Source organism: Pavona decussata, unplaced genomic scaffold (assembly GCF_977016875.1).
Source record: "Pavona decussata unplaced genomic scaffold, jaPavDecu1.1 SCAFFOLD_225, whole genome shotgun sequence".
In the NCBI taxonomy this organism is placed as follows: domain Eukaryota; kingdom Metazoa; phylum Cnidaria; class Anthozoa; order Scleractinia; family Agariciidae; genus Pavona; species Pavona decussata.
Window position 1 is genome coordinate 649,373 of NW_028145630.1, and position 23,128 is coordinate 672,500.

Consider the following 23,128-nt stretch of genomic DNA (forward strand, 5'->3'; position numbering starts at 1 on the left):
ATGCAGACGCCCTGCATAGGATGTTCCGTGATTTGCCGCTGATAGGCCATTTTACAGTTGTTTGCTTAGTGACCTGGCCTTGGATTGGAAGCGAGGCTGGGTGACCTTGTTTTGATACAAACCACACTGTTTTTCACATGTAAATTCAAACTAGTTAGCATGAGAACAGCATGATCTATGTATGAAAAGCGGTGAGGTTTGTATCAAAACAAGGTCACCCCAAGCCTCGCTTACAATCCAAGGCCAGGTCACTAAGCACACAACTGTAAAATCAGCTATTGTCAATCTCGTGCCAATCGCACTCAGTTTCTTTAGTCAGCGGTTGGTATCCAGGCGACCAACAGCTGATCAAAGATCCTGACGAGTCTGGAAAGCTTTTTGCTGTGAAGAGCTGATACTATTTAATCCTTAAACTACCTGGGATGGGTGGCACATCCATCCATGCTCCATCAGTTTTCTCAAGTTGCAGTCCTCCCACTTCATCCTGTGGTATCACAGTGAGTACGTCATGATCCGTATGAGGCCCCACTCCCCACGAGTCACTCTCACAGGGGTGGGGAGGGTAATGCCACATGGCTGTAAATGTAGTTGGATCAGCAAACATGAAGTCGAAGTAGGTTTTCTTCAGTTGTAATCCCATGGCTATAGCGCGCATGAGTGTAGATCTATGAATAGAAACAACAGTTTAGAGCGGACAAAATTGTTAAAAATACCTGAAGAACGTATGAGCTAATAGAGACACAGGTCGCCAAAGCGTATGTGACACAGGTTACCATGCAAGCGTGATTTAGGAGTTTGTATGGAGTTAAAATTAAATCGAAATTTAGACAACAATTTTCCCTAAAAAACCCACAAAAAATATGCTTAAGTCTGAAAAAGCTCACCCGGTGTGTTTTGCTGTGTTTTCAATTCTCTGCAGTGCTTCCAAACGCTGTTTTGAGCGGTTTATCTCTCAGCAGCTGGTCCACGTGCATCACTGTATTATGTTAATGGAAAGGTAGGAAACTACAAGTCGAATTTCAATGAAATTTGGCCCGTCATTTAAGGAGAGCACTTCCAAAACCTCGCTAAAATTTGCTTGAAACTTGAGCTCTCGCTTACCTGCCTTCCCATATGGCAAGAAGGATGATGTGCGGTCCCTCCTGGGTAGCTCATTTACGGAGGAGTTTATTTATGAGACACAATAGGGAAAATTGTTGTCTAAATTTCGATTTAATTTTAACTCCATACAAACTCTTAAATCACGCTTGCATGGTAACCTGAGTTTTCGTCTGACTTTGAACTGCTTTGAAATATATATAGTTTCCCTATGTACTCTTTAATTATTTCATCTCCCACTAGTTTAAGAGATTAACCAATCATATTGCTGAAAACTGTGTGACGTCTACTCACGTTTGTTTTGTTGTTTTAGTTCGCCGGTAATCATTTCATGATCAAACGTAAAATATCTCTACCTAGTAATTTTAATCTAGTAATCGTAATCTAGTAATCACACATAAACTCACCCGATAGTTTTCATTTCGTCCCTGTATTCCCTTACAGTGGTGGAAAAGCCAGGCAAATCTGATTCATCCGGGAACTGATTAGGCCCCACCATTGGAATTCCAGAGATAACATCCGGGTCATCAGCAGTGACGTCAGGTCCAAAATAGATTCCTTCCTTAACATCAACTTTGTTATCCGTCATTTCCCATCCTGAAATAGTATTATTGGTCAAGCGTGAACTATTATTGGCCGATTTGTCCAGAAATGCACGCTGATGAGATTCATGAACTATGTGATAGATATCACAAGATATGATAGATATCCGCTAACCCTAATTCTCACTAAAACACACATAATTCTGTCAAACATGAAGCCATATGAAAACGACAAAAAGGCCTGTTTTTTATGAAGTACCCAAATTCAGGGTTAGGTACATTTCTAGACATAAGTGGTTTACTTCTGTAAGGAGATCCCTGGAGGGGAGGGGACATCCATGTAATGGATGTACGGGGAAGCTTCGCCCGAATGGCCGTTCTTTTATACTAGGCCTCGTAGTATCAGTGTGGAGATGGGGAGGAATACAACTCCCCTGAAAACGACTGCTTGGGAGGCTTACATTCTTAGTGATTCTTAGTGAACCGAAAGCCGGGGTGACAATTAAGGTGGCTCACATCAATTTCCAGAACTAGCCATCACTTATACTTTGAATTGATGGATCCGCAATATCGGCACTCTTTATTAGTGGATACTACAACAATGCCGGGGTATCAAACAAATGCCGTATCGTTGATAAACAAGTTATGGTCAGTTTATCTACTTAATAGGTTACCATAGCACCAATATAATCTTTTAAAAAGAGCCCTAATTTTAGATTTAAGTGCTTATATAACTCCGTGAAAACGAACTCGGTAATTCACATCTCGTACAAACGAATTTAGAAAATTATGCTGATTCTTTGTACAGTCGAACCTCTTTATTACGGACACCAAGGGGACAGGAATAAGTGTCCGTTGTATGGAGGTGTCCGTTTTAGAGAAGAAGGCTTTATATGGATTTCGGTCTCTCAGGGAGCAAACAACAACAACAAAAGCTTTATTTGCATGAGTATAACAGATACAGTATTGCAAAAGCTATTCATAACTAATTATCGATTCGTTAACTAATTCTTAAGAGAACTTAACATAAAATAAAATAATAATAATAACAAAAATAAATGAATAAAGTAACTAAAGTCTTTGCTTATTTTAAACTATTCATACAGTAGAAGTAATCATTCCAGAGAGAAGTTTATCTCTCAATTGGAAGCACGAGGAAACAAATGAAGTTAATTGAGTGTTTATAAAATAGTCAGTTGAGTTCATTATATGCGATAGTAAAGTTTCTTTTGCTTATAGTCGTGGAAATGGAAGGCTAGGTTCTATTTTAACAAGGAACATATCTCTTAAAGAAAAGTAGCGTGGGCAATCTAATAAAAAGTGAATTTCATCTTCAGTGGTTTTACAGTTGCAAACATAACACACCCTTTTATTACGGGGTATGTTGTCGTATCTTCCTGTCCGTATTATAGAGGTGTCCGTAAGGAGAATGAAGTTCCACTGTAAACGTTTTCTGCATTACGTCGTACATAATCCTGCAGCTTCATGTTACAGTTACAAGGTTCGAGTCCTGATCTCACCTTTCTGAATGTATCCCCTGTATGCTTTGCTGTTTCTGATGCTAAGAGCTATTTTCTTCTCAAAAGGCAAATCAAAGAACATTCTTGCCATTTCCATGACAGAAGCTGTAGTTGTTTCGCTCACTCCATGGCCTGTGATGTAGAAAAACCCTACATCTTGACAAGCCTCGTGAATACTCTGCACTACTTGCTCGGCTTTTCTAGTGTCGTGATCAATACTCAATGAGTTTTCATCTGCGAATTCAATTAAAAGAGACAATTGAAAGGTAGGCAGTAAAGATCACCTTAGCAAGCTACGACGCAGTCACTCTGATCATATACGTTTCCTAAAAGCAAAGAGTTGGGCTTTAAAATGCAGAGTTTTTTTAAACCTCGTCCTCTTATGTTCCGGGTCTTATTGTGATAACTCTTTTATTAACTGAAAAACTTGACATTTTAACTGATGCGACACGAGAAGTAATGCTTTACTGAAATAAAATGTTTTGAGACTTTAAAACTCTACAAGAATCATATCCAGTCACAAAATACCACTAAGGCAGATATCAAGTGATTTTTTCCGTCGAAGGATAAACAAAGCATAATGTGTTTTGAGCGAAGGTTGGATTTAAAATAATTGACCCAAGTTTGTCAAGCTGCAAAGTATATTTTTCCTGGCCGTCCGTAGGCGAATACCGTCATTAGTAGTTTCACAAGACCAGCGAGTAAACGAATAATTTTCAAAAAATTGATACATGATTTCAGTGCATGGGCATTTTCTGATTGCAATACTATACAATATAATACTTTATTAGCCTTCCCCTAAGGCTTTTCAAAATTAATTTACAAATCTTATAAAATTAATAAACCGAGCCAGTTATACTGATACTCACAATAATAAACAATGCCAGACAAACCTCATAACAATGATAAAACCTGAATGCTCACTGACATGCAATAATACGAGGAAAATGCGATCGACGAAAAATAAACTAATATCCTATGGGTATTCATATATGTTACACTTGTTTACTCCCCAACTCTTGTCTAAACTCCAAGATGGTTTTACAATTCAATATGTACCAGAATACCCGCCTTATCTTTGTGTCCGTTTCTAGTAGTTCTGCTGTAAACTCTTAGCAACCAACCATGATATAGAATCAACCAAACTGTTTGCCAAGACTAACACTGCAGCAAAGGACCTTTTAAATCAACCAATATTTCTACTCGGTCTTCTTTACAATCACAGCTAATTTGAACGTTGTGTAGTTCTCTGCTGAAAAGGTTCGTCGTTTCAACCTAGAACGGGGCCGGAGACTGCAGCTTTTTAACTAGTAAAAGCCCCTTAAATCCCCTGTCCTTTACTAAATCTTTTAAATGTCTTCCACATGTTTAACTAATTTGCTGTTCCCGATGGCCCGATGGTAGCGGCCATTCTTAACAAGCGAGATTCATCCGTATTCTATATTTACCTTTCAGCAGGGGAGAAATGTCGATTATTGGTGGTACGGGCTTTCCAAGAGAGCTATGAAGAACTGAACACAAGTAAGTAAACTGTGAAACATTTACAGTACATCTCAAGTCATATATTTAGTAGGATATAAAAACAGTTTTATTATAGTAACTCTGGGAAGAGCTATGATACTTTTGTCATAAAAAAGACTCGTAGGAGTTCTCAAATATCTTAAACTGTAGGCAACAATGAATTGTAGCTGCATCTATTCACTTCTGTAAATGTTTCAGGCGCTTCGAGAAAGTATAGTCGCCTGTAACAACTAGCAACAATTTCACCATCCTTCTCCACAAACAAAACTATATAGACTAAGGTATGAGCAGGGGCGCCCAACAGTTCATTACGGTGGATATCTGTTCGGATTTAGTTTTAAAGCAAAGGTAAATGTTTCTTCGGTAAAATGTTAGCTCAAAATTTCGTAACAGTGGAAAAATAATTCCTCAGTTCCGTTTTACGGAGAGGCAAATGTTTCGATAATGTCAACCATCATTTTACACGGGGGTCGAGGAATAATTCACTTCGCGAAGTCTTGCATTAGTTGACGATGTGCGAAAGTTACGAATTTAAAACCACTGAATGCTTTTAAGGTTAAATTTACGAATTATAAATCTTTTAACGGTTTACAAACCTGACATGATTACCAGTTGACGAATACTACAAATTCACACTCCAGAAATCTTTTACGTCCACGGCGTCCTGTAAAGGCGATGGAATTAATGAATAAGTTCCTGATAATAAAAAAAAGCGGCTGAAAGAAATGTGATGCCATGTTTAAGCCTGTTAAATAAATGATAGGGAAATTTTTCAGACAGTGATGCAGGCATACTCAGAAAAAGAAAATCCGAGTTCTCCCGAAAGGAGCCGAACCTATGACCTTCCGATTTCTAGTTCGGATGTTCTACTCAGCTACATGAGACTCGTGGGAGCCGAGCTAAGGCAAACATCCTGCATACTGCTAGGATTTGAATGTCAATGTGTGGCATGTATTTTAAGCTTGTTGAATACACAAGAATGAAGTGTTACAGCGCCCTGCATAGTCCTAACTCAAAGCTAGACGTGTAAATCGTTGAATGCGGAAAACGCTCGTCAAACGGGCCTTGAATTTTTCGAAAGGAATTACATCTTGTACCTGAAACATACAAAAGAGCCGCAATCATCACAGAACATTCAAAACATCTCAACTTTCTATGAAGTTCTTGAACTTGCCAAAATCTATTTTTTGAAAAAAAAAAAAAAAATAGGATGATTGTACCTAAGCATAAAACCAGCGATACTATTTCGCTATTGATGAGTCGAGGTTGACTCTTTAAAATTCTCATCAATTGACTATGATGAGTCTTGCTTCGTTGCTTCATGGCTATGTTCTACAAATACGGCAATAATGTATAACTAAAATAAATAAATCACTTACTTGATCCTCGATGGTAAACAGCAAAATGAATGCCGGATTTTGGCAACAATCCTACTTTTTCTAATGTACCTAGTTTCCTTTAACCTCATTTGATTGTTTAATATGTAACTTCCCGAAGTCGCCTGCATTGCCTTTTTTGTAGAAGCTTATATCGGCCTTGCTGGCGCCATGCCAGGTCTGCAACATCTTGGAAGCTACTGGATAATCATTTTAAACGGAGGAAATTTTAGATCAACTAAATTTTAATCTGTTGTGAATGTCCTTGTCTCACAACACTTATTCCTAATAATCTATGGAACACATAGAACCCACACACTGCAGTTCGAAAATGGTAGGGTTCATAGTCCCTGCGGTGTGGTGGGCTTTCTCTATAGTAGTATAGATGTCTATAGAGAATGAGGGCGTCATGTGGATTCCGTTACGGCGCTGACGTCATACGTATAAATAGACCAGAAGAGCCAAAACAGTGACGTCATTGTAGGAAACAAGGGACCTGGAAGGCTTGCCCAAGCTTCCCCGGGTCGGTAAAGTTCATGCGTACACATCTAGTCAGCTGTTGTTCACTTTGTAGGCAGACATAATTGACCTGATTTTCTCGCAATTGGTAAAATACAGATCGGAAGCGAGTAACAAAGTATTCCTCATTCTGTATACTACTCTCTATCAGCTCTGATTTCAGTTGTTTTTCAGTTGTCTTTGCGTGGGTTGAGTGAGTGGCTGAGATCAAAATATGGACTGATAGCGGTTGCCAGTGGCGCCTTTGCACACTGACGTCCGACATCACCTGGCAGAAGAATTGTAAACCGCCATGAGACTGTGTCAGTGATATGTTTGGTATATAAATACATTACCATTACCATAACGACCTCGCATATTTGCTCGTGGTACACCACAAATATATTTTGTTAAATATATCGTAGATATTACACTGAGAATTTTGATGGAAGCCTTAAAGGCTATATCAGTACATGTTTTTCGTGCTCTTCGAAATTCCACGAAAAAACGTCCAGCCATGCCGAACTTTCAGTCGGCCCACTTTTCTATTTTCCAAATTCCATTTTTCCATTTTTTGATAAATCCCCCGAAAAACTCATTTAACAGGTTGAGCAATGTGTCAAGACTTGACACATCATCATCATCATCATCATCATCATCATCATCATTTATTTGCCTTGCTAAAAAATTGAAATCATTCAAATTACGATAATGGCGAGGAGACCTCAAGAAACCACCAGGCTTATAAGAGATGCCACCTCGGCTGTCATTAATAGATAAAAAATATGGTGCTGCGTAAGTGAGGCTTGGTCAATTCGTGATTTTATAGATAAAAACGAAACTGCACCTTATTTTTCTTAAAGGCGAAATAACTAGATGAAGAAGTAATTGATATTGGGAGAGAGTTCCAGATTTTTGGACCTGGGTAAAGGACTGTAAATTGCTTAAGATTTTTGCGACAAGAATACGATCGATAGTGATTGACTGACGTTAACAAGTATATTTGATTGGTTTACAGTAACTTTGGTTAATTTTATAGTTAGTAAACACAGTGTTTTAATTCTCTATTTTATAAAACGACTCAGTTTAAGCTGCGTAGGACTAAATCTGAAAGTCTACTCGTAACTTTCTTCATCTTCAAAGACGTTAACAGTATATTTGTCAGGGGTACCCGACGGATCGTTTCGGTAAATTATCTGTTCGGAAGGCCCTTAATCCCCTACAATTTTCTCAAGGGAATTTTCACCTCGAACTTTAGGAGCACTTTAAGGCTAGTGTTTTCGTATTAATAAAAATTGATTGTTATCAGTATTCTCACTTTAAATTGTAAATTGTTTTCCCCTTTTGTGATGCGCGTGTGAGCATCTTACTATGTAACACACGCAATAGAAGTAAATAAATTATTATTATTATTATTATTATTATTATTATTATTATTATTATTATTATTATTATTATTAATAATGTCGTTTCGGGTACCGAAAAAAGGTCAGCTAAGATTTTCGGAAAGGAAATAAGACCTAAGGTTTTCGGGAAATGGACAAAGATGCCCCAGTAATTTCAAAAAGACTCAAGTTCCTCTAGAATGACCGAACAGATAAAAATATTATAGTGCGGCCTTAAATGAACCTATAGAGGCACTCCAGATAGCTTTAAATAGCGTTTCAAAGGATCTGAGAAAAAACTGTCGTTGGGTGCCCCTGATACGTGATTGAATTCAATCCAATATTGCCCATTTAGTTTCAGAAATCTAGAACTGAGAGTCCGATCTGAAACAAAACTAAACCATTATTATTAGATTCCAATATATCTCTTGGCTTTTTAAAGCAAGGCTAAAAATAAATTACATTACGCTTTCAATCAGCAATTTCCAAGAGCCAAACAAATGTAAAATATCATCTCGATCGATCTCGAGCTTCGTGTTTTGATAAAATGTACCAGCCAATGCTGTCCATAGATATTTTTGTAATAAAAAATTGACATTTTGATAGCATTCCATCGATCTTTTTCCATTTGAGGCGTAATAGAGCTGGGAGCCGACAACAAACTTAATTTTCAACAACAATGCAAGTAACTGAGCTGGAACATGTATTCACATTGCTTTTAAGTACATAGAGCGGTTTTCTGTCGAAGTGCTGCGACTCGCGACAATCTATAGTTTTGCTTTCTTTCCACCTTTTGTTTCGGTCTTCCTTAATTTATTCATTGTGGTTTTTTTTTTGTGTGTCTGGGGATCGAATTAAAGTGATTACTCTGATTAATGTTTTGCGATATTCATTTGAAAACGTCTCTAAAAATTATTGTTAGATTTCCTCTTGAGTCGACATTTCCAAACGTGTTTATAAGCTTAGAAATTGACCAACGAATATAAATGCCGTTTTACTGTTTTGTATGAAAGTGAAAAATACTCTGAAATCCTGGAATGCAACAAGAGTACTCGAAGAACCGTTTCAGTAAATTATCGGGCTCAGAGGGACCTGGTGCATTCAGATACTTGAATTCAGTATGTCACTTCGCGCAAATTGACCTCCATTTTGAACTATGGCTGAACATGCCCTACGCTCGTACTGTTTTTCTGTTATTTGTATGGGAATCCGATGGCAAATAATTCAAATACGAATCATTTTCTGACAGTTAAATTTCCAAACTCAGATAACTGAATTCTCTTTCTAATGCCTTTTACTTTCGGAGTGGGGGAGGGGGGGGGGAGGGGGTTAAAATCAGTTAGGGCTAAATGAAGCTTGGATCAACCAACGAATGTAGCTGCTGCAGCTGTATAACTTGTTGTTTGTGTGGTAACTGGGCTGATATGATTTACTACAAGATTCCGTTCCTTAGTTGTGTCACTTAAATATCCATTTAAAGTAAATGCGAACAGGTCAAACTAAATTACCTTTTACAATTATCCATTTAAAAAGCACTAAAACAACTTGGTTGAACAGAAAAGCCTTCAGCTTAAATTTTCCCTTCGTATAGTTCTAAAAGGGACAGCTAATGTCGTAAAACGAGGTGCTAAAGAATGTAAAACTCCGTAAAAGTTATAGGATTTTAAGCCGTTATTATCCCGTTATTTACTACAAAACGCTAAGTGTCCCTTTGCGAGGAGATTTCCTTTCTTTGAAACAATTTCTCATCAGTACAGCTTTTCTGGGGTAAAGTTGACTCTTTTGTTTTAAAGAGAGTTGTGTTAAATCAGTGATTACGTTTACTATCTTCACTAAGTGATCTTCTACAATAGGCATATGTAAGCGTTAGAAAGTTGTTGGCAAATGGGGGTTCAAGATTCAACCGTTCAAGCAATTTTTAACAAGTGAAGTTTTAGATGAATTGTTTTTGTTGTTTACTGGACAAACCACTTTCAAAGTAGCAAAAATAATTTCCGTGGAATGTTAACAACTTTAAAATCGCTATAAGAAAGTTTTACGTCAGCCCTCTGTTGGACGACGGATGTGTGCGTTGTTCTTGCTGTTCATCCATCCAGTTAATTGTCAAAAAAATAATTTTTTAGGTGTTAATTAATGATTAGGTGTTTCTTAACTTTAGTTAATCTTAGTTGAATAGATTTTACTTTATATTTTTTGTTAGTCTTCCCAATTAGTAGGGCACTTGTGCTCGGCTATCCAGATTTGAGACTTGAGTAAAGTTGTTATTATTGTTATTACCAACACAAACACAAAGTGAATGAAATTACTTGAGACTGAATTTTGTGGTAGACAAAAGTTAAGAGCTGGTTCACACTGGCGACGGCCGGAATCGGAAGCATAAGGAATCTTCTGTTCCAGTGTGAATCAAAAAGCGGAGATGGAATCGCAATCGTAAGCTCGACAGAATCGGAATCGCAGGGATCAGAACATTTCCTTTCTCTTTCGATTCCGCTTCTGATTCCCTAGCTTGCGATCAAGTGTGAACTGGCTGATTGAAATCGGCAGCGTAAGCATAAAAATCAACCAATCACATAGCTTATTTCCAGTTCCTTTACGCAAGATTTGGAACAGAAAACATGGCGGTCTTCCGCCATTTTGAACGAAAGCAAGGCTTCCGTTTCTGCTTCCGTCTTGTTGATTTACACTAGGTCAGAATGATTCTTCTGATTCCAACTCCATTATTTGAAATTTTAATTTAACTTAATTTTATCTAATTTGCCACAACTAGGAAATACACGTTATTGATAGAAATACAACGCAAACGAAGAAAGAAATTAGAATAAGGAAAAGAAGATGGTGACAGGAAGCTATGAAGTTTATATATAAATCAGCCTCCTCACAAAATACATGATCTAATCTTAAATTACAGTGATGGCATCGAACATTGAAACGACACTGAAATACGGTATTTACAGAACTGATACAAACAAATCATCGTTTTACAGCAAGAGTTTAGAGATAAACAGTCATCTACTGATAAGTTACAAATTATGAACAATGTATGGTCAATGTATTTATATAGCTGTTACTGAAATGAAATCTTAAAGGAAGTTGGAGAGGTAGAAAGAACGATTTCGTTGTGAAGGGAGTTGTAAAACTTGGTCCTTGTTAAGAAGGGGAAAATTATTTAAATATACTGTCAACGCCTTTGAAAATGAAGAAAGTTACGAGGAGACTTTCAGATTTAGTCCTACGCAAACTTAAACTGAGTCATTTTATAAAATAGAGAATTAAAACACTGTGTTTACTAACTATACAATCAACCAAGGGACTGTAAACCAATCAAATGTACTTGTTTACGTCAGCCAACCACTATCAATCGCATTCTTGTCGCACAAATCTTAAGCAATTTACGATCCTTTACCAAGGTCCCAAAATCTGGAACTCTCTCCCAATATCAATTACTTCTTCGTCCAGTTTTTTCACCTTTAAGAAAAACATGTTGCAGTTTTTATCTATAAAATCATGAATTGACCAAGCCGCACTTACGCAGCACCATACTGTTTCTATCTATTAATGACAGCCTAGGTGGCATCTCTTATAAGCCTGGTGGTTTCTTGAGGTCTCCTAGCCATTATTGTAAATTGAATGATTTCCTTTTTTTAGTAAGGTAAATAAATGATAATAATTGCTGGCTTGCTGGTATGTCGGCTGATAGTGTCCTTGGCTGAGAGATTGGCCTCAAAATTTCACATTGGCCCTCGAAGCATCGTTTCTCGGCCAAATATTTATTACTAAATAATTTGTATAAACAGAAATTATAACTTTAAACCAAATGATAAAAATTTCAATCAATTTTCACTAAGTCTTGACACATTGCTCAATCTGTTAAACGCGTTTTTCGGGGATTTACTAAAAAATATGGATTTTGAAAAATAGAAAAGTGGGCCGACTGAAAGTTCGGCATGGCTGGACGTTTTTTCGTGGAATTTCGAAGAGCACGAAGAACATGTACTGATATAGCCTTTGAGGCTTCCATCAAAATTCTCAGTGTAATATCTACGATATATATATAACAAAAAATATTTGTGGTGTATCACGAGCAAATATGGGAGGTCGTTATGGTAATGGTAGTGTATTTATATACAACACATATCACTGACACAGTCTCATGGCGGTTTACAATTCTTCTGCCGGGTGGGATCGGACGTCAGTGTGCAAAGGCGCCACTGGCAGCCGCTATCAGTCCATATTTTGATCTCAGCCACTCCCCCAACCCACGCAAAGACAGCTGAAAAACAGCTCAAATCAGAGCTGATAGAGAGTAGTATACAGAATAAGGAATTCTTTGTTACTCGCTTCCAATTTATCTTTTACCAATTGCGAGAAAATCAGGTCAATGATGTTACTGCCTATAAAGTAAACAACAGCTGACTGTACCCTAACGACCCGGGCAAGCTTGGGCAAGCCTTCCAGGTCCATTGTTTCCTACAATGACGTCACTATTTTGGCTCTTCTGGTCTATTTATACGTATGACGTCAGCGCCGTTACGGAATCCACATGACTCCCTCATTCTCTATAGACATCTATACTACTATAGAGAAAGCCCACCACACCGCAGGGACTATGAACCCTACCCTTTTCGAGCTGCTGTGTGTGGGTTCTATGTGTCCCATACTGATTATTAGGAATAAGTGTTGTGAGGCAAAGACATTGACAACAGATTGAAATTTAGTTGATCTAAAATTTCCTCCGTTTAAAATGATTGTCCAGTAGCATCCAAGATGTTGCAGACCTGGCATGGTGCCAGCAAGGCCGATATAAGCTTCTGCAAAAAAGGCCATGCAGGCGACTTCGGGAAGTTACATGTTAACCAATCAAATGAAGTTAAAGGAAAGTAGGTACATTAGAAAAAGTAGGATTGTTGCCAAAATCATTCATTTTGCTGTTTACCATCGAGGATCAAGTAAGTGATTTATTCATTTGAGTTATACATTATTACCGTATTTGTAGCATATAGCCATGAACAACAACTTCTCATTTTCTTTACTTTAACATGCGAAGCAAGACTCAGGGATAGTCAATGAGAATTAATTACAGAAATTACAACGATTTTTTAAAAAGTCAACCTCGACTCATCAATATCGAAATAGTATCGCTGGTTTATGCTTAGTACAATTATCCTATTTTTTTTTCTTCAAAAAATATATTTTGGCAAGTTCAAGAACTTCATAGAAAGTTTAGATGTTTTGAATGTTCTGTGATGATTGCGGCTCTTTTGTATGTTTCAGGTACAAAATGTAGTTCCTTTCGAAAGTTTCAAGACCCGTTTGACGTTTCATTCAACGATTAACACGCCTAGCTTTGAAATAGGACTATGCAGGCCGCTGTAACACTTCATTCTTGTGTATTCAACAGGCTTAAAATACATGCCACACATTGACATTCAAATCCTTGCAGTATGCAGGATGTTTGCCTTAGCTCGGCTCCCACGAGTCTCGTGTAGCTTAGTAGAACATCCGAACTAGAAATCGGAAGGTCATAGGTTCGGCTCCTTTTGGGAGAACTTGGATTTTCTTTTTCTGAGTATGCCTGCATCACTGTCTGAAAAATTTCCCTATCATTTATTTAACAGGCTTAAACATGGCATCACATTTCTTTCAACCGCTTTTTTTATTATAAGGAACTTATTCATTAATTCCATGACCTTTACAGGACACCGTGGACGTAAAAGCTTCAGTGGAGTGTGAATTTGTAGTATTCGTCAACTGGTAATCATGTCAGGTTTGTAAACCGTTAAAAGTTCAGTGGTTTTAAATTCGTAACTTTCACACAACGTCAACTAATTTAAGACTTCGCGAAGTGAATTATTCCTTGACTTCGGTATGAAACGCTGTGTAAGATGATGGCTGACATTATCGAAACATTCAGTGCCTCTCTGTAAACGAAACTGAGGAATAGTGTTACGAAATTTTGAGATTTTTGCCGAAGAAACATTTACATTTGCTTTAAAACTAAATCCCAACAGATATCCACCGTAATGAACTGTTGGGCGCCCCTGTTCATACCTTAGCCTATATAGTTTTGTTTGTGGAGAAGGATGATGAAAATGTTGCTAGTTGTTACAGGCGATTGTGCTTTCTCGAAGTGCCGGAAACATTTACAGAAGTGAATAGATGCTACAATTCATTGCTGCCTACAGTTTAAGATATGAGAACTCCTACGAGTCCTTTCAATGGCAAAAGTATCATAGCTCTTCCCTTAGTTACTACAATAAAACTGTTTGTATTTTTATAGCCTACTAAATATATGACTTGATATGTACTGTAATGTTTAACAGTTTATGTTTGTGTTCAGTTCTTCATAGCTCTCTTGGAAAGCCCGTACCACCAATAATCGACATTTCTCCCCTGCTGAAAGGTAAATATAGAATACGGATGAATCTCGCTTGTTAAGAATAGCTACCATCAGGAACAGCAAATTAGTTAAACATGTAGAAGAACATTTGGAAGATTTAGTAAAGGACAGGGGAATTAAAGGGGCCTTTACTAGTCTCCGGCCCCGTTCTAGGTCGGAACAACGAACCTTTTCAGTAGAGAACTACACAATGCACAAATTAGCCTAGCCTTCTACGCAGTCGTTTTTAAGGGAATCGTATTACCTCCTCCCCACAAACAAATCTGCTCCGAGTTTCGGCACCCGTAAGAGGCGATATCTTCTCCGATTGTCAACTCGATCAGGCGGGGAAGATCGATTACACTTTCCCGAAGCTTTTGACTCTCTCAGCAGTGTCAAAACGTCGCACAAGAAACGCTTGTATTCACATTCGATATTTGTTTTGATGTTTCAGCCATGACAAGCCATTCCAGAAGTGAAAAAATATATATATTCCAACTTAACTCCCGCATCTCTCAAGACTGTAACAGAGACTGTAGACACTGTAGAACTGAGCTCGCGGGAAACGGAAGCGACCATTGTAACCAGCAATTCGATTTGATGTCATTAAACAATGCCTCGATGGTGATTGGCTAGGGTGCTTGGGGAGTAAAACAATGGGAAAAGAATGTGGGGCTTGGGTAAGCAGGCGTTTGTGGGGAGGAGGTAATACGAGTCCCCTAAAAACGACTGCGTGGGAGGCTAAAATTAGCCGTGATCGTAAAGAAGACCGAGTAGAAATATTGGTTGATTAAAAAAGTCCTTTGCTGCAGTGTCAGTCTTGGCAAACAGTTTGGTTGATTCCTTATCATGGCTGGTTCCTAAGATTTTACAGCAGAACTACTAGAAACGGACACAAAGATATAAGGCGGGTATTCTGGTACATATTGAATTGTAAAACCATCCTGGAGCTAAGGCAAGAGTTGGGGAGTAAACAAGTGTAACATATATGAATACCCATAGGATATTAGTTTTATTTTTCGTCGCATTTTCCTCGTATTATTGCATGTCAGTAAGCTTTCAGGTTTTTATCATTGTTATGAGGTTTGTCTGGCATTGTTTATTATTGTGAGTATCAGTATAACTGGCTCTGTTTATTAATTTTATGAGTTTTGTAAATTAATTTTAAAAACCCGTAGGGGGAGGCTAATAAAGTATTATATTGTATAGTATTGCAATGCACTGAAACACGTATCAGTTTTTTGAAAATTATTCGTTTACTCGCTGGTCTTGTGAAGCTACTAATGACTGTATTCGCCTACTGGAAGGTCAGGAAAAACATACCTTGCAGCTTGACAAACTTGGGTCAATTATTTCAAAGTCAACCTTCGCTAAAAAACACATTATGCTTCGTTTTCCCTCGACGGAAAAAATCACTTGATATCTGCCTCAGTGGTATTTTGTGGTATGATTCTTGTACAGTTTTAAAGTCACAAAACATTTGATTTTAAAAAAACATTCTTTCTCGTTTCGCATTAGTTAAAATGTCATTTTTTTTTAATAAAAGAGTTGTCGCTATAAGACCCAGAACATGAGCTAGAAGACGGGTTTTAAAAAACTTTGCATTTAGAGCCAGAAATCTTTTCTTTTAGGAAACGTATATGATCAGAGTGACTCAGTACGTCGTAGCTAAGGTGATCTATACCGCTATTTATTAATTGAATTCGCAGATGAAAACTCATTGAGTATGGATCACGACACTAGAAGAACCGAGCAAGTAGTGCAGAGTATTCACGAGGCTTGTCAAGATGTAGGGTTTTTCTACATCACAGGCCATGGAGTGAGCGAAACAACTACAGCTTCTGTCATGGAAATGGCAAGAATGTTCTTTGATTTGCCTTTTGAGAAGAAAATAGCTCTTAGCATCAGAAACAGCAAAGCATACAGGGGATACATTCAGAAAGGTGAGACCAGGACTCGAACCTTGTTACTGTAACATGAAGCTGCAGGGATTATGTACCACGTAATGCAAAAAACTTTTACAGTGTAACCTCATTCTCCTTACGGAACTCCCTCAGCCTTTAATACGGACACCTCTCTATTACAGGAAGATACGACAGCATACTCCGTAATAAAAGGGTGTATAATGTTTGCAACTGTAAAACCACTGAAGATGAAATTCACTTTTTATTAGATTGCCTAAGCTACTCCTCTTTAAGAGATATGTTCTTTATTAAAATAGAACCTAGCCTTCCATTTCCACGACTATAAGCAAAAGAAACTTTACTATCGCATATAATGAACTCAACTGACTATTTTATAAACACTCGATTAACTCCCTTAAATTTGTTTCCTCGTGCTTTCAATTGAGAGATAAACTTCTCTCCGGAATGATTACTTCTACTGTATGAATAGTTTAAAATAAGCAAAGACTTCAGTTACTTTATTCATTTATTTTTTGTTATTATTATTTTATTTTATGTTAAGTTCTCTTAAGAATTAGTTAACGAATCAATAATTAGTTATGAATGGCTTTTGCAATACTGTATCTGTTATACTCATGCAAATAAAGCTTGTTGTTGTTAAATTGCTGTCTATTACGGACAGTTCGATTGCTCCCCGAGAGACCGAAATCCATATAAAGCCTACTTCTCTAAAAACGGACACCTCCATACAACGGACACTTATTCCTGTCCCCTTGGTGTCCTTAATAAAGAGGTTCGACTTTACAAAGAATCAGCATAATTTTTTAATTTCGTTCGTACGAGATGTGAATTACCGAGTTCGTTTGTGAATTATAAGCACTTGAAACTAAAATTAGGGCTCTTTTTAACAGATTTTATAAAATAGCCAGGGTCAAGCAAGCACTGTGATTGGTCAAACCGAGTTCTGTATAACTCCACAATGCACGAAGCATACGTATGGTGCGTGCATTATAATTGTACATATGCACGGAGCACACGTCAGATTTTTTGCCGGTGAAAAATCTGAGAAATTCAGAGACAGAATGCGCTGTCACTCCATGCAGCGATTCGCAAAGAACAGTCTCTTGTACTGATGTTTCCAGACTTTTAATTAACTTGAACTTGTCTCTCAACACCTTAAAACTTAAACTTGACTTGTAGTTAACTTCTTGAACTTGCTTACGACGAGACGAAAAACTAAAACAGTTTGACTTTTTACTTGATTGCGCGCGCTGTCGCGTGCCCTGTCGTGATCGTGTCGTGATCTGCAAGAGCGCGCGCTATTAAATTACGCTTTATCTCGCGTAAGGAGAAACTTGATGTTGAATCATTAAAATTCGCACTTGTCTGAGGAGTTGCGATTGTTTATATTTTATAAAAGAAATAAAAAACTTGTTCCTCGTGCATTGTTGAGTTATATAAGCACTTGGGAATTTTTAAGAACACTCGAGAAGTGCAGAGAGGCACTCGCCTACGGCTCGTGCCTCTCTGCACTTCTCTCGTGTTCTTAAAAATTCCCGCGTGCTTATATAACTCAACAATGCACTTGGCGCGTTTTTTATTTCTTTAATATTGGTGCTATGGTAACCTATTAAGTCGAGAAAATGACGATAACTTGTTTATCAATGATACAGCATTTGTTTGATACCCTGGCATTGTTGCAGTATCCACTAATAAAGAGTGATATTGCACAGATCCATCAATTCAAAGTATAAGTGATGGCTAGTTCTGGAAACTGATGTGAGCCACCTTAATTTTCACTTTTTTATTGACCCTATAAAATACTAAAAAAAAAATTAAGAATGTAAGCCAACACGCAGTCGTTTTTAGGGAAGTCGTATGACCCTACTCCCCACCCCCACAAACACTACGAGGCCTAGTATAAAAGAATGGCCATTCGGGCGAAGGTTCCCCGTATAAGCCATTACATGGATGTCCCCTCCCCTCCAGAGATCTCCGTACAGAAGTAAACAGAAAAGAATAATCGTCCAATAGTTCACGCTTGACCAATAATACTATTTCAGGATCGGAAATGACGGATAACAAAGTTGATATTAAGGAAGGAATCTATTTTGGACCTGACGTCACTGCTGATGACCCGGATGTTATCTCTGGAACTCCAATGGTAGGGCCTAATCAGTTCCCGGATGAATCACATTTGCCTGGCTTTTCCACCACTGTAAGGGAATACAGGGACGAAATGAAAACTATCGGGTGAGTTTATGTGTGAAACGATTACTAGATTAAAATTACCAGGTAGAGATATTTTACGTTTGATCATGAAATGATTACAAGCGAACTAAAACAACGAAACAAACGTGAGTAGAAGTCACAGTTGTCAGCAATACGATTGGTTAATCTCTTAAACCGAGTGGGAGATGAAATAATTAAAGAGCACATAGGGAAACTATGTATGTTTCAAAGCAATTCAAAGTCAAACGAAAACTCTCTATTAGCTGATACGTTCTTCAGGTATTTGTAATAATTTTGTCCGCTCTAAACTGTTGTTGCTATTCATAGATCTACACTCATGCGTGCTATAGCCATGGGATTGCAACTGAAGAAAACCTACTTCGACCCCATGTTTGCTGATCCAACTACATTTACAGCCATGTGGCATTATCCTCCCCACCCCTGTGAGAGTGACTCCTGGGGGGTGGGGCCTCATACGGATCATGAAGTACTCACTGTGATACTACAGGATGAGGTGGGAGGACTGCAACTAGAGACAACTGATGGAGCATGGATAGATGTGCCACCCATCCCAGGTAGTTTTAATATCAAATAGTATCAGCTGTTCACAGCAAGAAGCTTTCCAGACTCTTCAGGATCTTTGATCAGCTGTTGGTCGTCTGGATACCAACCGCTGACTATAGAAACTGAGGTCGCTTCGCACGAGATTGACAATAGCCCATTTTACCGTTGTGTGCTTAGTGACCTGGCCTTTGATTGGATTCGAGGCTGGGGGTGACCTTGTTTTGATACAAATCTCACCGCTTTTCATACATAGATCATGCTGCTCTTATTGTAACTAGTTTGAATTTACATATGAAAAACAGTGTGGTTTGTATCAAAACAAGATCACCAGCCTCGCTTTCAATCCAAGGCCAGGTCCGTAAGCACACAACTGTAAAATGGCCTTGCAGCGGCAAATCACAAAACCTTCTACGCAGAGCGTCTGAGTGTGTGCATTTAAATAATTTTAAAACCCTTTTGCAAATGGTTTTTCTCGTTCATTTCAGGCCCTAAGCCAAGACAACGGCAAGATTTAGCATCCTGTTTTTTCCAAAGACATTAATTCCAAAAAGCGTACTAGAAAAACAGTACCAACTGGCAGCTTCCAGCCTCGTTACCAGGCCTTATCACGCTTATCTAAGTAACCGAGCTTGCTTACGGGGGCTTGGGCCGAGCGCGATAGAGCGTCTTCCCGATCAGTTCAACTGGTGACGTCACATTTGACCGTGCGCTAAGAATGACTTGGGGCGAGGCTGGGAAGCTTCTATTAAACTAAGAACTTCTGATCGCACTTTAATGTTGGTATTTCCACGGACAACTACATATATATGACGGAGCCGACAGAACCTTAACAGAAACACATTTGTACTATTTAACATACTAGAATCTGAAGACTTGAATGACGATTTTGAATCTCTAGTAACCTAAGTCAAATCACAACTGACATAGTTGTGTATTACCGTTTTGTCATTCCTTTCCTTCCTACACTATTTCATGTTTTTCTTGTCTTTTCTCCTGTGTTGCCAATAAAGAAGCTCAAAAAAGTTCATTTTTTTAGTCCTCCCAAAAACCCCAGTTCCTTATTCTTGCAATTGTATCTTTGATATTATAGCTCAGTCTGCCTTCTTACTTAGCAGTTGTCATTCTTTCGTTTTGTCATCCTGGCCCGCCTAGATTAGCTTTGCTACCTGCGGCGCCAAGAAATTGTATATGTAAATTTATACAAACACCTAATAAAGTTCTTAAACACCGGATATTGAACGTTCAAGAGACTTCTAGTGGCTTACAGATTACGGACGAATAAGCTCAAAAATGCTGAAAAACAATGTCAGTACACACTCCTCTACGATAAGAATAAACGGAAACTTCTTATTCTGGACTGTTAAACTGTAAAGGCACTTCAAGTTAGATAATGTTAGAATGGGAATACGTACGCACCGAAGTCCAGCAAATATGAAAGCAGATCACACGTGTTATCCTTTTTACGTACACCATACAGACTGTTATAATCCGTCCTTGAATAATTATTCCACGGAGAGACTAAGTGAAGTGTCGGAGAATTTAACTCTAATTTGTTTACACACATTGTCATGCTTATAAGACGGCCTCACCCCAATTTGTTTTCAGTTCCATTTTCTCTAAAACACACTTGTGTTTTGACACCATATTTACCCAAGTTTTCTTGTCTTTCTTTCCTTTTTTTCCCCATAGCTACTTTCGTCGTAAATGTGGGTGACGCATTGGAGGCCTGGACCAAGGGACTCTATCGCGCCCGTTTCCACCGAGTCAAGAGCTCTCCAGATGAGCACCGATACTCTGCCCCGTTCTTTTACGGGCCAAACCCTAAGTGCCTCATAGAACCTTTGGACAGTGTCCTGACGAGGGACCTTAGTTACACACCGGAGTTCCTGCTGCAGTTGCCTTTTAAATATGGGGATTATTACCACGCAAAGTTTCAGAAGAGTTTTGACTGGTTTTCGAAAGAGATGTAACTAAAGTCTGGAACATTTCTCATTAGCAAAGTGGGAGGAGTCTGGTGGGGGTAAAGGGGTAACTCATGGGGGGGGGGGGGGGATCCTTTCTTAGTGAAGTTAGCAATTTAACCCATTGCAGGGCTCCTGCCCATTGAGATTTGAGATAATTTCATGTGTTCACAACCAAAAACTATCGTAAAGATCCAAGGCAACGAAACTCTTATTCACATAAGTATCACGAAAGTTAAAATTGCCACCATACGTTTTTAGGGCAGCGCACGCTAGATTTTAATACTGGTTCCCGGGACAGGGTACGATCATGATTGCCCTTGTGTGCTCACGGCCCGAGTGTTTGTATACCTCAAGGATTTGAGCCGCAGAATCAAAATTTAAGAAACATCAACCGACGTCGCGTTCAATTGATCGTGTCCCGGAATAAGAGTAAAACTGAACAGCCCCTAGATGTCTCGTTTTAGGTACATTTGGAGATTTTCTTTACACGCTGTATTCAAGCGCCGCTTTGTATGTATTCTGGTAACTATGAAAACCTCTTAATGGGGATTTTAGCGGCAGAACGCGGCTTTTGGAACAGCTCACTGGATTAACTGAAAAACAAATAGCGGATTAAGGTAGAGCGGTTTTTAATTGATTGTCGAAAGTAATTGCGTTTTTGCTTTGGTTTTGCATTACTACGCTCTGTGATTGGTTGACAAAACGCGCCAATTTCTCAACCAATAAGATTTTAAACCAAAACCAATCGTGCCTCGCTCGCACGCATTTTCCCGCGCTTGGCCCCGGTTACATGTATTTGCTTTGAATTCTGATTGGTTCATTGCGCTGTTTGCATCTGTTGTGATTGGCCAGAGCAATAACTTGGTTTTGGTTCTACGACACTCGATTGAAAACCGCTCTATACGCCCAATCGAAAGTAGCCATACCCTGGTGGGAGTACAAGTTCAGAAATCGTATCCAACAGCACTTGTTTATACTGCTTCTCAAGTTTAATTTTATTACGTTAACCCGATATACACCACTATGGGTTATAACAGTTTACAAAAGTCACATAATTATACAAGAAGGCGACCGTAAGCCAAGCTGTTAACAGGCCACTTCTACCTTGTTGTGACTGCAAAGGGAAAGACTCAGTTTACGCTATTTAGTCTAGTACAATCGTTTCCCGCTATGATAATAGCGAGTCTACAAAGACAGAAATTCTTTTAGTAATCCTTCGCCAGAATTTAGTTTTTAAATTCTGTTGCCTTTGATACTATATAAACTGTCTGCAACATGGAGGGGAAGACCTAAAAGGGCGTAACTATTATGGAAGTGTGTCTCTTATAGTAGACAGCAAATCAGTGCGTACTTTTAAAGTTGTCCTTTCGTACGAACGAACGAGGCCTTCGAAGAAACAAATATCTGGAGCGTGCGCGGAAATGTAAGGTGAGACTGGGGAGAGGCGCTGATAAAGATCCAGGCTACTATCGGCCATGTGCGTCTCCTCGCGTGAATTTCAACAGGAAAACCACTGTTTTGCAGTTTACTATAACAGACGAAGAGTATATGACTTTGTTCCATTTTAAATCAAGTGATCTCTCTGTTACGCACCCAGAGGCAGACATAAGTCTCCGTGGAAACAATATATCACAGAAACCAAAATTCAAACCCTCCGATGGAAACTCTTAGTTGTTAACCAAGAGCCCAGCGCCATCTTCATCAAAACTTGGTGAAACTGAAAATCAACCCAACACCTGACGTTTTTTGTGGCTAACACTTTTCTAATAATTTAATTAAGGCAACATTGATAAATGCACTAGACAAACTGGGCCCAGCCTCTTAAATAATCGAAGATATAACACTAATTCATTACTCATAAATCCAGCTTCTTCCAATTGGTCCTAGCTGCTCTAGGCATGTACATGAAACCACTCAGCAGCTTAAGACTGATGGAAGACATCTGTATTTGTAGGTTATTAATTTGTAAGTAAACTACAATAATAAGTATTTGTTGTACTACACACGCGAATGGTGAAATATTCTATATCGGAACAACATAAAGATAATAATAACAATAAATAATAGATCTTTTACTTTCTATGTTCATTTTGCCTTTTATCCCTTTTCAGTTAAAAAATAAAATTTGATTTCACTTTTTAACCAGGC

At 38.4% G+C, this 23,128-nt stretch overlaps 3 protein-coding genes across 3 annotated transcripts in view; 1 reads left to right on the plus strand and 2 right to left on the minus strand.

Annotated features, from left to right (window-relative positions):
- Window positions 1-397: 397 nt before the first annotated feature.
- On the minus strand, window positions 398-5,348 carry LOC146458943 (putative iron/ascorbate oxidoreductase DDB_G0283291). Its single transcript, XM_085090173.1, has 5 exons — window positions 5,278-5,348; window positions 4,609-4,671; window positions 3,161-3,394; window positions 1,506-1,695; window positions 398-665 (listed from the first exon to the last, which is right to left on the minus strand). The coding sequence occupies exons 1-5, from the start codon at window positions 5,282-5,284 to the stop codon at window positions 398-400; spliced, it is 762 nt and encodes a 253-aa protein (XP_084946299.1). The 5' UTR covers window positions 5,285-5,348.
- Window positions 5,349-13,635: 8,287 nt separating this feature from the next.
- Window positions 13,636-20,997, plus strand: LOC146458944 (putative iron/ascorbate oxidoreductase DDB_G0283291). The gene is made up of 6 exons (XM_085090166.1): window positions 13,636-13,704; window positions 14,278-14,340; window positions 16,026-16,259; window positions 18,284-18,473; window positions 18,780-19,027; window positions 20,706-20,997. The coding sequence occupies exons 1-6, from the start codon at window positions 13,698-13,700 to the stop codon at window positions 20,984-20,986; spliced, it is 1,023 nt and encodes a 340-aa protein (XP_084946292.1). The 5' UTR covers window positions 13,636-13,697; the 3' UTR covers window positions 20,987-20,997.
- Window positions 20,998-21,947: 950 nt separating this feature from the next.
- The window catches only part of LOC146458945 (carboxypeptidase D-like), an 8,447-nt gene continuing 7,266 nt past the window's right edge, over window positions 21,948-23,128 (minus strand). The window contains exon 4 of the mRNA XM_085090151.1: window positions 21,948-23,128. This exon is cut by the window's right edge and continues 2,203 nt beyond it. The gene's annotated coding sequence lies outside the window, so the exon portion shown is untranslated.

What these genes read in the sequence shown, in the direction of transcription:
- LOC146458943 (XM_085090173.1), bottom strand. An exon ending in CATTTCTCCCCTGCTGAAAG is followed by an intron (nt 3,395 to 4,608) that starts GTAAATATAGAA and finishes TTGAATTCGCAG; the next exon opens with ATGAAAACTCATTGAGTATT. An exon ending in CAGGGGATACATTCAGAAAG is followed by an intron (nt 1,696 to 3,160) that starts GTGAGATCAGGA and finishes ATACTATTTCAG; the next exon opens with GATGGGAAATGACGGATAAC.
- LOC146458944 (XM_085090166.1), top strand. An exon ending in CATTTCTCCCCTGCTGAAAG is followed by an intron (nt 14,341 to 16,025) that starts GTAAATATAGAA and finishes TTGAATTCGCAG; the next exon opens with ATGAAAACTCATTGAGTATG. An exon ending in CAGGGGATACATTCAGAAAG is followed by an intron (nt 16,260 to 18,283) that starts GTGAGACCAGGA and finishes ATACTATTTCAG; the next exon opens with GATCGGAAATGACGGATAAC.